This window comes from Nicotiana sylvestris, chromosome 6 (assembly GCF_000393655.2).
Source record: "Nicotiana sylvestris chromosome 6, ASM39365v2, whole genome shotgun sequence".
NCBI lineage: Eukaryota > Viridiplantae > Streptophyta > Magnoliopsida > Solanales > Solanaceae > Nicotiana > Nicotiana sylvestris.
In genome coordinates, this window is record NC_091062.1 from 169289240 (window position 1) to 169306178 (window position 16939).

Sequence of the window (16939 nt, forward strand, 5' to 3'; positions counted from 1 at the left end):
AAATATTATTAATTTGGAATATATATAAAAATTATTTTTATTATATTAGTTATAAATATGTGATTACTAAATAATGTATATTCACGAATATTATATATATATATATATATATATATATATATATATATATATATATATATATATATATATATATATAATACTTATCGTTTATACTTTAAAAAATTTATAGTCATATATTTATTATATTAACTTTTAAGTTTTGATAATTACTTCATTTAAAATTTAATCTAACTGTGTAATTATACTTATGCAACCAAACAGTAAATTTGTAATTACATTAAAATTACACTATAACAAACAAACAAGTCATCGTAATTATACAACTGTATAATTACTAGTCTGTATAAATACTACACTAATAATTACACCAATTGTAATTGCCAGGTGGCTTTCCAATCGGATCCTAAGTTGTAGTCATATATTATTTTTTCCTTTAACTTTCACCACCTAGTTATTACGTGCCAATGTAGGAAAGAGAAGTGTATATGGAGCCTCTTTAATTTAAACTCTACATAAGTACATCTGGCTCTCTAATTTGTATCAATTCACTAGAAAAGAAGAGAGAAAAAATGGAACTTCATACTATCCTTCTCTTGTGCATCTCCCTTTTTTGCTGGTTCTTCTTTAAAACATATCTCCATTCTAAATCCAGAAAGCTACCCCCTGGTCCTACTGGTTTCCCCATAATCGGTTCACTACTAGAGCTAGGTTCAAAACCTCATCATTCACTAGCCAACCTAGCCAAAATCCATGGCCCTCTCATGACTCTAAAATTAGGTTCAGTCACTACCATAGTAGCCTCCTCACCTGAAACAGCCAAAGAAATCCTCCAAAAACACGATAAAACATTATCAGCACGCACTGTTACCAATGCTATCACCGCTCAACCAAATCCAGAAGCCACCTTAGCTTGGGTCACAGGCGACAAGTGGAGAAACAGGAGAAGAATATGTAGCACACAAATGTTCACTAACCGAAGACTCGATTCTCTCCAAGAAATACGTCACAAGAAGGTTGCACAACTAGTGAATCATATGAGAAAGCAGTGTCAAAGCGGTGCAGCTGTTGACATAGGACGCGTTACTTTCGCGACGACGTTGAATTTAATGTCGAGCACTATTTTCTCTATTGATTTGGTTGACCCGGAATTCCAGACGGTTCAAGAGTTTATGGATTTGGTTGGGATAATTATGGAGGATTCAGTGAAACCTAACTTGTCTGATTATTTCCCGTTTATACGGTGGCTTGATTTACAAGGAGTGAAACGTCATATAAAGCCAGCATATTTAAGGTTGCATGAGATATTTGACCAAGTAATTGAGAAGAGAGTAGAAGATAGAGCGTCAGGGATGAAGAAAACAGGCGATTTCTTGGATGTACTACTTGATCAATGTGAAGAAGAAGGGTCTGGATTTGATCGCCAAACTATCAAACCGCTTATCCTGGTAATTGTTTTTCTTCTCTTTTTTTTTTCTTTTTTTTTTCTTCCTATTTTCGTTTTAATTTTTCTTTATGTTTAAGCAAAATTTTCTTTTCATTATTAAAGTGAAGAGGACAATTATCTGTTCGGATAATTCTTTTTCTCTCCCTTTTTTTTTGAAAGGAGTTTTAAGCTTATCAAATTTGGACATTTTTAGTGCATTTTTTTTATCAAGATCGACGAAGAATACGTACTGAAACTAAACAAGAAAAAGAAAAAGATCAGCCAACAAAGTCAAACTTATTTTAAGACTTTCAATTATATCACAAAACAAAACACGTTGTGCTATTAGGAGGAATACATGTGGGTTTTCATGGAGCCAGGATTGATATACGGTCGCCTATAAATCTTCTCCTTCTTTTTTTTCGTTATGTTTTGTTTTTGGAAATGAGTTTTCAAGCTTATTAAAGTTTGAACGTTTTATGTAAAGTTGGTTGTTGGAGTTGTGAATATATGCATGTGAAGGGACTAATTAATGTTCAACTAAAGTAAGAAAAATAAAGCGTGATCCAAATAATTATTAATGAAGAGGGAAGAAAATTCTTACATTAAACTCTGGATTTATAAGAAGTTAATAGGTTTTTGTATGTGAATGTCATGGCATTTGTGATCTGACGACAGGATTTATTCCTTGCTGGAAGCGACACGTCCGCCATAACAACAGAATGGGCAGTGGCAGAACTTCTTCGAAATCCTCAAAAGTTACAAAAATTAAGAGAAGAAATTCTTCAACAAATAGGCACAGAAAGGCCAGTGAAAGAATCAGACATTGACAAACTTCCATACCTTCAAGCAGTTGTAAAAGAAGTCATCAGACTACACCCAGCAGCTCCATTACTCTTACCACACAAAGCTCAAGAAGACACAGAAATATTCGATTTCATTGTGCCCAAGAACAGCCAAGTTCTCGTAAATGCATGGGCAATTGAGAGAGATCCAAAATACTGGGAAAAACCACTAGAGTTTATGCCTGAAAGATTCATCAATTCAAGTGTGGATTACAAAGGAAGGGACTTTGAGTATATACCATTCGGCGCCGGCCGGAGAATTTGTCCTGGAATGCCACTTGCTATAAGGATGGTTAATTTGATGTTGGCTTCTATTGTTCAACCATTTAGTTGGAAGTTACCAAAAGGGATGGCACCAGAGAATTTGGATATGGAGGAACAGTTCGGACTTACTTTGAGGAAGGCCATTCCTCTTCTTGCCATTCCTAGTATGGAAGAAAATAAGGCCATGATTTGAGTCTAGACATATGCTATAATTGCCTGTGTATTACCTTAATGGGATTGTCCTCATATGAGCAATGATTGTGAGAAATATACTCCACCACTATGACCGGATATCTTTACTGCAAATATCTTATCTATCTCTGTAAGGCGTAAGCTAATTAATTTTCCTTACTTTTTCTTTAGTATGTCTTGATTATCAAAATATTTCTTGGCTATTGTGTTATGTCGCGGAAAAGGCAAACCCGAAATAATGAAGATAAAGAACATCAAATTTTAACTAGGAAAATCTTTCAAATCGAAGGTAAAAACCAGGGGATCACAAAGATCCAAAAAACTCCACTATAACAATAAGAGGGTTACAAAAGTTTTCCAAATTGGCTGCACAACAGGTACCAAACATGGAGCAATAATAGCAACAAGAGCAACAACTAATCAATTGAAGCAAAAGGAGAATGCACAAAAATAAAGCTTCTGTTCGTGGCTCGAAATCAGATGTTACAGACCTCCAAATCCGATTTTCACCGTTCAGATCAAATATCAAGATGTTACTAACACTTAATCAAAATATCAGCTGGATTCAACGGTTAACGAATCGGAAAATGTGATTTGAAGTTGGCTAGTCGGAATACAAAGCTGCAACAATAACATATATTTTTCTTCTCTCTTCTCTCTCTTAACGAAAGCTCTCTCAAAAACCACTCTTATGTGCTTAAGTCTTTCAAAGACTTGTATCAATAAGAATGGAATGATTCTCCAAGGTTCTCCTATTTATAGATCATGAGTGATACTTTCTCTTAAAACCAAAACCAACTCTAAATAGGAATAAACACCGAATCCAATTCCGAATAGGAATGGAAACCAAAAGAGAATAGGATTAGACCATTGGGCCTTTGGTTGGACAACATGGACATGACCCCAACAAACTCCCCCTCCAGCCAAGGGGCCAAATATGTCTTCAAGTAGAGGAATTATTGACAAGCTTTATACCTGCCAATTTTCTGCAAAATTCATGTTTATCTGCAACCACCGCCTTTGTCAGCATATTCGAAGGATTGTTAGGTGTTCGTCCAGATTTTCTTTCCATAATTGGTTTTCCTATCTCATGAAGGAAAGTACAACATATTTACCATAATTGAGTTTTTCTTTTCCTAGAAGGAAAATATAATTCTTCAATATTTGGCTAGTCCCTTTTCTTGTAGGAAAAGGTTTGGAGTTTTATAAATTGAAGATCCTTCCTTCTCATTCAACAACATCCACAATGTAGCCATATGGAGTTTGAGAGTCGTGTTTAGGGGGAGAATTTTATGGGACAAGTGTTAGTGTGTCACTTGTATTTGCCTCTTTGTGAGGTTATTCTCTCGATATTTTGTAGTCTTTTTTTTTATAGTGGATTGCTCATCTCCGCCTGTGGACGTAGGTCAATTGACCGAACCACGTTAAATGTTTGTATCTCTTTTGGTAAATTTCTTTTTTGTTGTCTGATTTATCGTCGTTCAAGGTTTACTTTGTTAGCTTCCGCATGACACCTGACTTATTTCGGTCCTAACAAATGGTATCAGAGCAAGTTCATCTTGGCGGATTAAGTTCAAGCCGCAAGCTATTTGACGGTAATAATGAGTTTGTGTCTGAGAAATTTGACCGGAGTGCTACCCACGTTGAGACAAACTTTGCAGTGGAGATTTGGAAATGCGAACTGTTGAAGGCTATCTGAAGAAGGTGGATCAAGTTTAGTTTGTCAGAAAATTCAGGCCAAGGGGGAGAATTGTTTGGTGTTTGTCCAGGTTTTCTTACCATAATTGGTTTTCCTATCTCATGAAGGAAAGAACAACATATTTACCATAATTGGGTTTTTCTTTTGCTAGAAGGAAAATATAATTCTTCCATATTTGGATAGTCCCTTTTCTTGTAGGAAAATGTTTGAAGTTCTATAAATTGAAGATCATTCCTTCTCATTCAGCAACATCCACAATGTAGCCATATGAGATTTGAGAGCCGTGTTTAGGGGAAGAACTTTGCGGGACAAGTGTTAATATGTCACTTGTGTTTGCCTCTTCGTGAGGTTATTTTATCGATATTTTGTACTCTCTTTTTATATAGTGGATTGCTCATCTCTGCTTGTGGACGTAGGTCAATTGATCGAACCACGTTAAATGTTTGTATCTCTTTGGCAGATTTCTCTTTTGTTGTCTGATTTATCGTTATTCAAGGTTTACTTGTTAGCTTCTGCATGACATTTGACTTATTTCGGTCCTAACATATTGAAGGTCTAGTCAGAAAAAAAAATAGTTGCTATCATGATTTGTCTTAATAGCTTTTTGGGTTAGTTTTGTTCGTATTCCATTTTTTCCCTTTTTTCTTTTGCTGTGTTTGATTCTTGTTATTAAGCAGTTGATTTAAGTCTAATGCTATGAAGAAATAGTTGATTTAGGATGAAGTTGAAGGGCATACTGGAGGAAGAACTTCTTGCTCTCGCATTGATCTTAATAACATTAATTTATTTGTTTGATTGATATGCAAATGGCTAATTTGAATGAAATTGGTTTGATCCTTGCAATGCTTGGCATTTTACAGCTGGATAAAATTCTATTTCATGGTTTTCACTTAAAATTAATTTTTTTTTTTTTGTCAAATTTGATGTGAACTGTAAATCATCTAGGGTACTAGAGGCTATTATATATGAAACGCATGCCGGCCTGGTGTATAAAAGAAACTCAAGTACACCGTCAATGGGAAATTGACAGACTAGGACTACATTTGTATATTAATATGATGGTGTCTCCGACACTAGCTTGGCTACATCTTTTAGGTCTATTGTTTCTTCCAAACGCACACGCAAGTATACATGGTCGTACAAGTAATAAAATGATAAGTCGAGTGTCGAATTTACAGAGACTTTTATCAACTACCCACTAAATTCACCAAGATTGTTATTCAGTCGAGCCAATTCGGGTTCAAGAGTGTAATTATACTAAATAATAATTTTAAATAGTAACTAAATTATCAAGCAGTAAAATGGTTGTTGTGTATTCAGTAGAGACAAATATTCCAAGGTTGTGATTGATTTACCAATCCTATTGTGGTCTAGTTAACTTTCCCTTTCATAAAATTCACTCATGGTTACTAATTAATCGAATAATTGCTCTCATAACCTTCTCCTGAAGTACTACTTGCCTATTCAAAATAGATTAACGCTTATATTCCTATGAAATCAATCTATTAAGAACGCATTAAGATTATGATATTTAATTAAGCATAGTCACTAGGTATATTCCTATCCTAACCACAAATCCGCCCCCCTTCAGAGTTAAGATTGCACTCTCTTCATTGTTCTCTAACCTAAACATGACTTTCCCAAGTGTGAGCACGTGATTTTTGCCCTACCAAAAGATACTCCTACAAAATTGAAGAAATAGATTTTTTCTAATTTGTTTTTCAATTTTTAGAGTTTTTGAAGTATTTTTTATTAATTTTTTGCATTTTTGTGCACATTTAATTTTGTCAAAATCATGAAAAATGCCCCAAAAATATCAAAAAATCTCATGCATTGTATTTAGATTTTTTGTTCATATTTTTAGGATTAATTAGTTAGTTAATTACTTTATTAAAATAAAAATCACAAAAAAATATTATTCATTTTTACATTTTTAGTTTTAATGCTAATTTAGTAATTTCCTCTTCATTAATTTAGGTTTAACTAATTTTATAGTTTTTATAATTAGATAATTAGTTTAATTTTTCAAATTAAATTAATTTAGGATGCAGTTTAGGATTTTAATTAATTAGAGTAAAAGAAAAGGAAAAACAAAAATAAAAAATAGGTAGAACATATTTTTTGGTCTTGTTTCTTTAAAATTGGGCTACTTTAAAGCCCCGCCCAAACCACTCATCCCAATCCCTTACCCGGTCCAGCCCTTCAGTGACACCCAAACGATGTCGTTTTGCCCAGCTAAATCTCAATCGTTGATATTCAATGATCCAATGCCTGGGAACTGAGCTTCCCATTTCCATTTATCTGTCCGAAAATCCCCTAACCCTCCAAAGAATCTCATCTGCCTCTCACCCCAGCCCCAAAATTGAAACCCTAGCCGCCTAGGATTCCCCAACCCTTCACCACCAGCTGCCGCCCGCCGGAAATCACCTCATGACGGCGGCGACACTCCAAATCTGACCAAAAGGGTGCCATGCAATCCTCACCTCCCCTTCTTTCCAAATCCATTACTAGTTTTCCCTAAATTCTAACTAAATCCACCTAATTTCGGATCTGAAACCCAAAAAAGGCAAACCCTAATTTCCTTTTACCTTCTCTGATTTCGTGCAATTCCGACTCGTTTTGGCCTAAATCTTACGTTAATAGATTGCTCTCAACAAGATCAATCAATTGACGATAGTTTTGAGTCATTGCGAGATCATCAGATTCGGACAAGTTCGCCGGATTCCAGCTAGAATTCATCGGTTCAATTCAAATTCTTTATCATTACTTTTTCTGAGTTAAAATGGGGTAAAATCTCATTTCCCCCTTCTTTAAGTACCAATTTGATTTCACCACTAATATTCCCATTTGTTTATTAATTGTGTTTTCTTCATTAGCTCTGTTTGCATCATAAGTAGATCTTAGTTTAATTTTAATCAGTATTTAGTTTATTTGTTAGCATGTTTAGGTTAATTATAATCTGTCTTAGGTTAGTTTAATTGAATTTAATTTTTTAGTTGATTGGTTTTTGCTAGGTTAGTTTGTACAATTTTATTCATATTTTTGGGTTCTGGGTTGGCCAATGAAGGCCTGATCAGTCAAGGCCTAAGTTGTATTGAGCTTGGGCCATCTGGCCATGGCATTTGGCCCAAACCTAAGAGGAATGTTTTAGAAATGTACCAGCTGTCCAGAATTTGTTGGAAAAGATGCTGAAAAATGGACAGATGTACATTATTCTCTGTCAATATGCTGTACTATCCAAAGAATTTAGGTTAGAATATTCTTTGGATGCTGTTTTTGTATGCCATATATAAAGAAAAATTACTCTTTCATTAAGATAGATTTTCAGAACCTTAAAAAAATACTCTAAAAGTTTAGCTACTGTTTCATTAGTAGTCGATTCCCTTTCCTTCTGATTTTAGCAAAAACTTAAAGAATCTCTTTGGGATTTCTGGTTCTCATAAGTCGAAAAATGTATTGAATGTGAGGATTTCTTTTTCTGAGATTTACAGCTATTAGTTGCTGTGTTTGCTCATCTTCTATTGACTGTTGTGAGGTTCTGGGCTAGCTATCATCGATTCAGGATTTCATTTTCTATTTCTGGTGTTCTGTTGCTACCTGCTGCTTTTAGGTATGCCAAAACACCTTTGTATTTCTCTTTGAGGTATAAAAATAAGGTTCCTTAGTTGGCTGATTCCATGACTATGCCTATTGTTTGAGTTCTTTTGTATTTGTTTTGCTACATGTGTTGCCTATGTTTCTCTGTTAGCATCAGCTATTAATATCAACTCTTTATTTACTTAATCATTAGTTGAATTTTTTTAAAAGTTAAGACTATTCCAATTCAGATGCTGTTGATATTTGTTCATCCTGTTGGAGCATGTTAGTAGTCAACATTTAACCTTTTTATGATACATTTAGTCATATAACTCTTGGTCTCATAAAAATTTGTATTAAAGCCATAGCTAGTGATGTGCTTAACATGGAAAATGGAGGTTTGGGAAGCTTGAGCAACTGCAGGCCAAAGTCTGAATTCCATATATTAAAATGGAGCTTTTAATTTCATGAAGTAAAGGTTAAATGTGTAGAATCGAGCATTTTGTTATAAAAAGGGGCTACGGGCCCCATTCGTGATGCTACAAAATGCCAAAAATGTTATTTTTTTTATTTTTTTAGTAACTGACATTCATATTAGATTTTCATTGTAATATAAACTCTTTAGTTATGTATTCCGTGAAATTTGATAGAATTATTTAGTCATAGTTAGATTCTAGTAAAACTTGATTATATTTGGCTTGTGGGGTGATTTAATGACTCAACATGTTTCCCTAGTATTATTAAACTAGCATTTATTTCTTATTTAGTTGAATGTATTCATGACTTTGGGAACTCTGCATTGTCCTTCAATATTTCTCTATTACTGATGCATGGCAAGGTTTGAAAAATTCATTAGACGTCAAAATGTAGATTTCTTTCAATTTCACTGATTTCTTAAAGGTAAATATAATGGTGAGTCGCAAAGTAATTAAGTAAATATGATTCCTCGTGATTCTTGGACTGGGCCTGTTGAAATTCGATTTAGGCAGACTAGCATTCACTCATCTGTCACATAGCCTAGCAAGGCTTTATTGGGCTGGAAATCCAAAGCCCACGAAAGGCCAGTTTTATTCTGAGTTAAAGGGCCTGAATCATTTCAACTCTTCTTTATTATGTTTGGTCAATCAGAAATCAGGGCAGCCGTGATCAAAAGCAGGCATGTCAAGGCCTTTGAGTTTCTTTTTGCTTCCGGGCTAAATTCTGAGCCTAATGCCGCTTCAACGCTGATTTGTCCTTGACCAAGTAACCAAAGGGCTACTGCTAGCCCAATTCCCTTATCCAAAATGATTAAAGGTCCAACACATATACCCCAAGCATGTATATAATTAGTAGCTTTATATTGAACTTCAAATTAGTTTTAAATATGAATATCCGTAGTTTGTTTTAGTTGAGTACAATCTTTTGAAATAAATTGAGGCGTGCCATCCACAAATGAATCCCATAATCTATGTCCCTCACATTAATGCAAAAACTAGTGTGGAAAAGACTTTGAATATTCTTAAGTAGTGTAGAAAATACTTTGAACATTCGTAGTTTGCTTTAGGCACATTTATAATGAAATTATCATAGCTACGGGTACGGTTCCCGTGACGTAGTTGTGATATATAATTTCCAAATCCGGGGGTACATTTATGTGACCCGGCCGCAACTTCTAATAACGTTAATAAATTAAACATATTGTAGATCGTGGGTACGGTTCCCGTGACACGATTTGCAATGTGTATCAAACAAACAAGTGTACAACAATCGTAACTTGTTCCAGAATAATTCCATAAATAGTTAAAAGCGGTCAAAAGTTAAAATGCACAATAGATTTAAAACGTGTAGTAAATGGGATAATTAGGCCAATTATTATTAGTTAAAGCGACCTTGCTCGAACCACGGAATCCGGGAATGCCTAACACCTTCTCCCGAATTAACATAATTCTTTATCTAGAATTTCTGGTTTCGCAGACTTTTAAATTAAGTCAAAATTCTCCTCGATTTGGGATTTAAAAATAAACCTGTGACTTGGGACACCAAATAAACTATTCCAAGTGGCAACTCTAAAAATTAAATAAAACAATGCCATTTCGATTTTTGTCACTTTAATTGAAAAAACTCCCTTATGTCCCCCTCGGGTGTCAAAAGGAGGTGTGACAGCTCTAGGGACTCTGCTGGGGATAAAAAAACCCAGAATTTCCGGTTCGGAGTTCAAGAATTCGAGCTTAAAATAACTTTTATAATTAGCTTTTCTTTATTATCTGATTTTTATTATATGTTTGGGCTAAATGTTGCCTTTTACTGCTTTGATATTATTTGAACTGTATATAAATTGCTGCGAAACCCCTCTCTTCTAATCTTCTGGGAAGTGCACGCTGCGTGACTTCTTTTCTGTTAGTGTCATACGCTAATTTAGAACGAGGATCAGATCAGTTACAAAGCTGGGTGGCCTTTTGGTTCCCGGTATGTAGCCCCGCCTCGGCTCGAGTTGTCCGCTCAGGTAAGCCGGGTCTAGAATAATATACCTAGGTTTTAAACCTAGAATAACGCAGCCTCATGTCAGATCCCTAGTAGGAACGCTTGTTTGCATCATGTGCATTTGACTTTGGGGACTCAACACAGGGGTTGAGTCCATCTAGAACAGGTGTACCCAAAAATCAAAAGACCATCCTGATGCATTTTTACGTGCTACTTGTACAATTATTTGCTTCGGTTTGCATGTTGACCGATTTCTAGAATAGGGAGAAAATTGGAAAAAATCAAATTGAGGTATGAGAGAGATAATTACCTGCCTTTAAAAACTCTGATGTCCAAAATATACCGAAACTCTACAGAAATTTTGAAAAAAGAAGAAGGGAAAATTGTTTCAAAATACTTCATGTTTTCTGTTGCGTCAAAACTGACCAAACTTCGCGGGTTTGATTTTCATCGGATGTGAAATACGTAGGCAAACCTCATCGGGTCCAGCCACATTTTTGCAAAATAACCCAATTTTTTTTGAAAATGTCATCATTGTTGTCATAAATAAAGTGGGTAATGCTGTTTTTGTCTAAATAGTCGAACGTCTCGACGGGGCGCCGGAAGGCCGTTTTTGCAAGAATACCCACCGACAGTTTCTTTGCCAATTTGTTTTGCCACCTAGCAAACATAGCCCTAAAATCTTCCCTTTTGAAGTGCTGAAGGGCCATATTTGCAAAAGTAGCCGTATTTATTTGAATTTTGCAAAATGACCCCTTTTTATCAGCCTTAATAAAATCCCCTTTGTTTTAAACCAATCACCTTAATCTAAATGTGCAGAATGAGCACGAATCAAAATTTACCAATGAAGGTTATGACCAAGATTCCGTTGGAACTACACATGTGGTGGGAAGTTTTGGGTAAGCAAGGACGAGACATGGTTAACCATTACTCGGGGGCGCTCGCCGGATTACTAAAGATCAGGCCTATGGGAGACATAATAAAAGCAATGGTGACATTTTGGGACCCAGCTCACAACGTTCTGCATTTCTCGGACTTCGAACTCACACCTACTTTGGAGGAGATAGTGGGTTATGTTGGGAGTACCGAGGGTCTAAGACATAAATACCTGGTCGCTCCAAGGGCCGTCACCCCTCACAAGTTTCTGGATTTGCTAAAAATAAGTAGGCAGGTCCAATATGCAGATTTGGCGGGTGGGATTTCCACACTACAATTCATATACCAACGGTATGGACATATGGGGGGATTTGAAAACCCAGAAAGCAGAATCTATAGTAAATGGAACCGACAAAAGTGGCAAGAGCATAGATGCTTCGCTTTTATGGTGACATTCTTAGGTCTTCTAGAGTTTCCTAGGAAGGATGAGAATATTGATTTATGGGTAGCCGACGTCATCAATACTTTGATTACCAATGCCAAGAGCATCCCCGCACCTATGATAGTATCAGAAATATTCCAAGCTCTCACAGCTTGCAAAGCCAAGGTAGATTTTTTCGAAGGGTGTAATTTTTTCCAACAAATGTGGATGATTGGGCATCTGTGTCATCGTCCTCGGTACATGAACTACGGATCTATAGGGAAAAGTTGCATAGATGAGTTAGGTACAAGGCTTAATGGGTTCGAGATGCCAGAAGGGGTCGTAGATTTGATATCCTGCCTTTTCTCCATAACCGCAGATCAGATAGAATGGATGTTGGGTTGGCTTCCTGTTAATGAGATTGTATACATGCCTACCACCGGTCCTCACTTCCTCCTAATGGGTCTCAGAAGTTTCTAACCTTATGCCCCATACCGGGTTTTGAGACAGCTGGGAAGATGCCAAATAGTCCCCAAGGACGGAGAACTTAGCATTCATGCAGTCGAGATCCGCTTTGATGGCCAATTTCATGAAGCGGTGGTTCTCCAGATCTGCAGTAAGTGCCAATATTTGACGGCAAACACCCGAGTACGTGATTTATCCAAGGGTGAAGTCTCGTCCGATTACGTTGCTTAGTATAAAAGGAGTGTTGAGTTTGGAAGACCAGCTAAGAGACCCCATCTCCAAGAATTTGTTGAAGCATCATAAGAACAATGCGATTGGATGACCAAAGAAAATGAATACAGGGCCACCATAAGCAGGTTGAAAGGGCAAATCAGGGATCTTAAATTTAATAGTGGTTTGCAAGCTACTGCAGATGAGGGTGAAAAGAAAAGGTTAGCCCAAGAAAATGAGGCCCTCTGAGCCCAAATCCAGAAGATGAAAATGGCAGCCAAAAACCCGGTCAGGAGTGGAACAGATGAAAAACTTATAAACAGTCTTAGGTGGAAAGTATGTGACTATGGGGTTGATTTGGAAAAGATTGAGGTTGAACTAGCAAAGACCCGAGCAAAGTTGGCCAGGAATGCATAAGAACGGGCAAGTTTCATTTGACAGTTGAAGAAAAAATACGACAAAGGAATCATGGGTCTGAAGAAAAAGATCAACACCCTTAAGAATGAAATGACCAAACAAGCACAGAACTTCAAAGCAGAAAGAGAGCACTGCTACACTTTGATGGAACAACTAGAGGAGGACCTACAACAATTGCAAGAGCAAAATCATATGGCCACCCAAGTTTTGGAGGCCAGATCTCAATTAGTTTAAAGACCCGAGCAAAGTTGGCCAGGAATGCGTAAGAACGGGCAAGTTTCATTTGACAGTTGAAGAAAAAATACGACAAAGGAATCACGGGTCTGAAGAAAAAGATCAACACCTTTGAGAATGAAATGACCAAACAAGCACAAAACTTTAAAGCAGAAAGAGAGCCTGCTACACTTTGATGGCACAACTAGAGGAGGACCTACAACAATTGCAAGAGCAAAATCATATGGCCACCCAAGTTTTGGAGGCCAGATCTCAACAAATTGGACGTCTGCTCCAAGAGAAGGGCGTTATCAGGGAGAGGATTAGAAGAATTGCTGACTATATTGTGATGAACTGAAATGAATGCGAGGACATGACTAGGTCCATGTTCTTCACTGCAGTGATGATTTTTGTCCGTCAGATAATGGATAACCTATATTGCCTCCAAGAAGATATGGCACGTAGGCCCGTGACAAGACCGACTGATGTCCCGCGGGCCCCTAGAGTAGTATCGGAGGCACTTATATACTTTTGATTTTTCTTTTCGAGTCTGTATTTCAGTTTCCTTTTAGAGACTATTTTGAGTCTGTTTTAGTTTTCAGTATGCATGTTGGAGTCGTTGTAATAGAAAAAAACTAGAAGTTTTTATTTAATGAAAATTTGAAAACCAAAAAATGTTTCCTTCTTTTATTTCTCGTTTATCCCCTGAACTACCTGATGATCTGATTCACGCAGCATCGTGATACGTAGGCAATCTCCATCGGATATGGTCATGGCTTTAGATAGCTCAAATAAGAGAGAAAATGATTAAAAGAGGGCACAAGAAAAAGAGAGAAAACAATGCAAAAGAGAGAGCACAAAGAAAAGAGAGAAAATAATGAAAAAGTCAAAAGAAAAGAAAAGATTCAAGATCTGGGAGATAACAAAAGCCGGGATGAGACACGTAACCGTTGCAAAACATATAGAAAATTGTTTAACTTTTTAGGTGCATTGAATTCCCCAACGTGCGATTCCCTATGTATTAATTATCTCAAACTAACCAGTTTGTTGTGTATGCTGTTATAGGTTCTATTTTTAGGTGGTTTGTTTTGTGGTAACCTGGCTTTGTACCCTTACTTTACAAGGTCCAAAGGAAGTGTCGAAATGATGTCAGAGAGTCATCTACCAACAATTCCCCCCTCAAAGGATAGCCCGTTGTTGGTTATCCCGACGTTAGAGTCAGCAACTGCTGAAGAGAACAGGACACTGTGCCTCCGCATGTTGAAAATGTGGGACGCTTGGTCTAATGGTAGAGAACCGCCTAGTGCAATACCTGGTTTTCCTGAGCTGATTCCCAGAACAAGTGGAACCTCCAACATCCCTATAAAATACCCGGCTACCCTATTTGGATACCCCACTATGTTCGCTGGAACACTTTCTAAGGTTCGCCCCCAGGCATCGATTTTTGGAGTATCTTCTAACATATTCACCGCACCACTAACCTCGACTACGGTGCAACCAACATTTCCTAGGCCAAGTTTTGAGCCATCATCCTTTACTTTCCAAATACTACCATTTTAATCGGACACGACTCATGTCACCCTAAACTCCTACCCTCAACCTCCTCAGTATGAGTTTACTACAGGACAAGAGAGAATTGTAAAGAATCCTGAGCAAAAAGAGATCACTCGGAAAATAAAAAGCCTAGAACAAAGTCTCAAGAACATACAAGGCTTGAATGGCTAGAAGAGTGTCTCCTACGTTGACTTGTGCATGTTCCCTCATGTTCACCTGCCCATCGGTTTCAAGACTCTCAAGATTGAAAAGTATGATGGACATGGAGACCCCATAGCTCACCTGAAAAGATATTGCAATCAGTTAAGAGGAGCGGGCGGAAAAAAAGAACTCTTGATGGCTTACTTTGGGGAGAGTTTAGCTGGAATTACATCCGAATGGTATATGGACCAAGACATCTCCTACTGGCACATATGGGATGACTTGGCCTGAGACTTTATCAGATAGTTCTAGTACAACATGGACATAGCTCCAGATCGAAACTCTTTGTCCAATTTCAGAAAGAAATCTTCAGAGAGCTTCCGGGAGTATGCCATTAAGGGGCGTGAACAAGCTGCCAGGGTGATGCCCCCAATGGATGAGACCGAGATGGTCAGTGTCTTCTTGCAAGCCCAAGGGGCTGATTACTTCCAGAACATAATGTCGGCTACGGGCAAGCCATTTGCAGTAGCCATAAATATTGGGGAAATGGTGGAGAATGGTTTGAAAACGGGTCGCATCCTAAGCCAGTCGGCTATAAGAGCCACCTCTCAAGCAATCCAGAGTGGGTCGGGAGCTGCAGCAAATCGGAAAAAGAAAGAAAAAGTGGTAATGATGGCCTCAAGTCTGAGAAACCCTCATCAAACTCGAGGTTACTTTGGTTCCTCTTCAAGCACCCCACAACATTACTATCCCCACCAAGATGCAGCATATGCCATGAGTCCTCAGCTTTATACAATGATGAATGCCCAGCCATAGGCTCGGCCGCAACAACACTATAACCCGAACCGAGCTCCACCTCCCAGAAATAACTCTCCTCACCAAGCTCCATATAATCCCCGTCCACCATAGAATAATTTTCCATATAACGCCTATGCCCGTGAACCACCCAGAAAAACCAACTTCATACCCATCGGTGAATCATATTCCAGCCTCTTCCCAAAGTTGGTCCAAATGGGTTTGTTGCAGCACGTACCTCCAAATAGGCAAAACTTTGAGTCGCCCTCCTACCGACCCGGTACCCAATGTGCTTATTATTCAGGGGTAGAAAGGCACGACACTGAGGATTGCTGGACCCTTAAAAGGGCAGTCGAAAATCTAATAGAGCAAAAACGGGTAGTGTTGAGGGATGAAGAGGTCCCCAATGTAACTAATAACCTATTACCAGCTCACAACAATGATCCAGTCATTGGGATGATTTGTGAGGACAGAGATTTTGACCCAGCTTTGAAAGCTATTATTGCCATTGCCGATGTTGAAAAGAAGCCCAAAGCGGCAATAAAGCAAGCTAAGGATGAGAAGAAAAACAATTCCACTCCTCAAAGCATAGAAAAGACTGTGGAAACCAAGACATAGGCAGTGCCCCCTAAAGATGTCGTTCTCTATGTTACCAGGGCCCCCAGAAAAAGACAGCTTTTGTTGAGTCCTACCAAAAGGTTTGAGTAAAAGAAGGTCGTGCTTAAGGTACCAAAGATGTACGTACCAAAGAGGACTTATGTGGCGCGGGGGCCGGTAATTTCACCTGAGCCTGTGGTTATTAGCCGCGCACCACAGAATCCCATGAAGGACCCTACTGCCGTCCCCTGGAACTACAACAAAGAAATGGTGATGTATAAAGGAAAAGAAATCATGAGGGGAGTGAATGAAACAAACCCGTCTGGGAAGTACCTTAACTTGGAAGAATTGAACAAGACCAAACAGAAGCGTTTTCCGCTTAAAAAGCCTGTCATTGCTGAAGAGGCAGAGGATTTCTTCCAAAAGATGAAATCCTCAGACTACGATGTAATTGACCAACTCCGGAAATCCCCTTCTCAGGTCTGACTTTTGTCCCTGCTGATAAGATCGAATGAGCATCAGAAAGTGCTGTTAAAGACGCTCAATGAAGCATATTTTTTGGTCGAGACCACGGTTGAGCAATTGGAAAGAATGGCAGAATGATTTTTTGAAGTCAACCAGATCTCATTCAGTCAAAATAACTTGCCTCCGAAAGGGGCTGCCCTTAACAAAGCTCTTCATTTGACCGTTAAATGTGAAGGCTACTACGTGAAAAGAGTTATGTTGGATGGCAGGTCTATGGTTGACATCTTCCCTCTGTCGACCTTACA

General features: G+C 37.8%; 1 protein-coding gene across 1 annotated transcript; it reads left to right on the forward strand.

The window, feature by feature from the left end:
• The first annotated feature begins 1069 nt into the window (after positions 1-1069).
• LOC138872154 (geraniol 8-hydroxylase-like) lies at positions 1070-2835 on the forward strand. The gene is made up of 2 exons (XM_070150251.1): positions 1070-1466; positions 2123-2835. The coding sequence occupies exons 1-2, from the start codon at positions 1128-1130 to the stop codon at positions 2744-2746; spliced, it is 963 nt and encodes a 320-aa protein (XP_070006352.1). The 5' UTR covers positions 1070-1127; the 3' UTR covers positions 2747-2835.
• The last annotated feature ends 14104 nt before the right edge of the window (positions 2836-16939 follow it).

Bases quoted from the DNA above. Each gene is read 5' to 3' on its own strand.
- LOC138872154 (XM_070150251.1), top strand. From the start codon at position 1,128: ATGTCGAGCACTATTTTCTCTATTGATTTGGTTGACCCGGAATTCCAG. The intron at 1,467-2,122 runs GTAATTGTTTTT...ATCTGACGACAG, and splicing joins CTATCAAACCGCTTATCCTG to GATTTATTCCTTGCTGGAAG.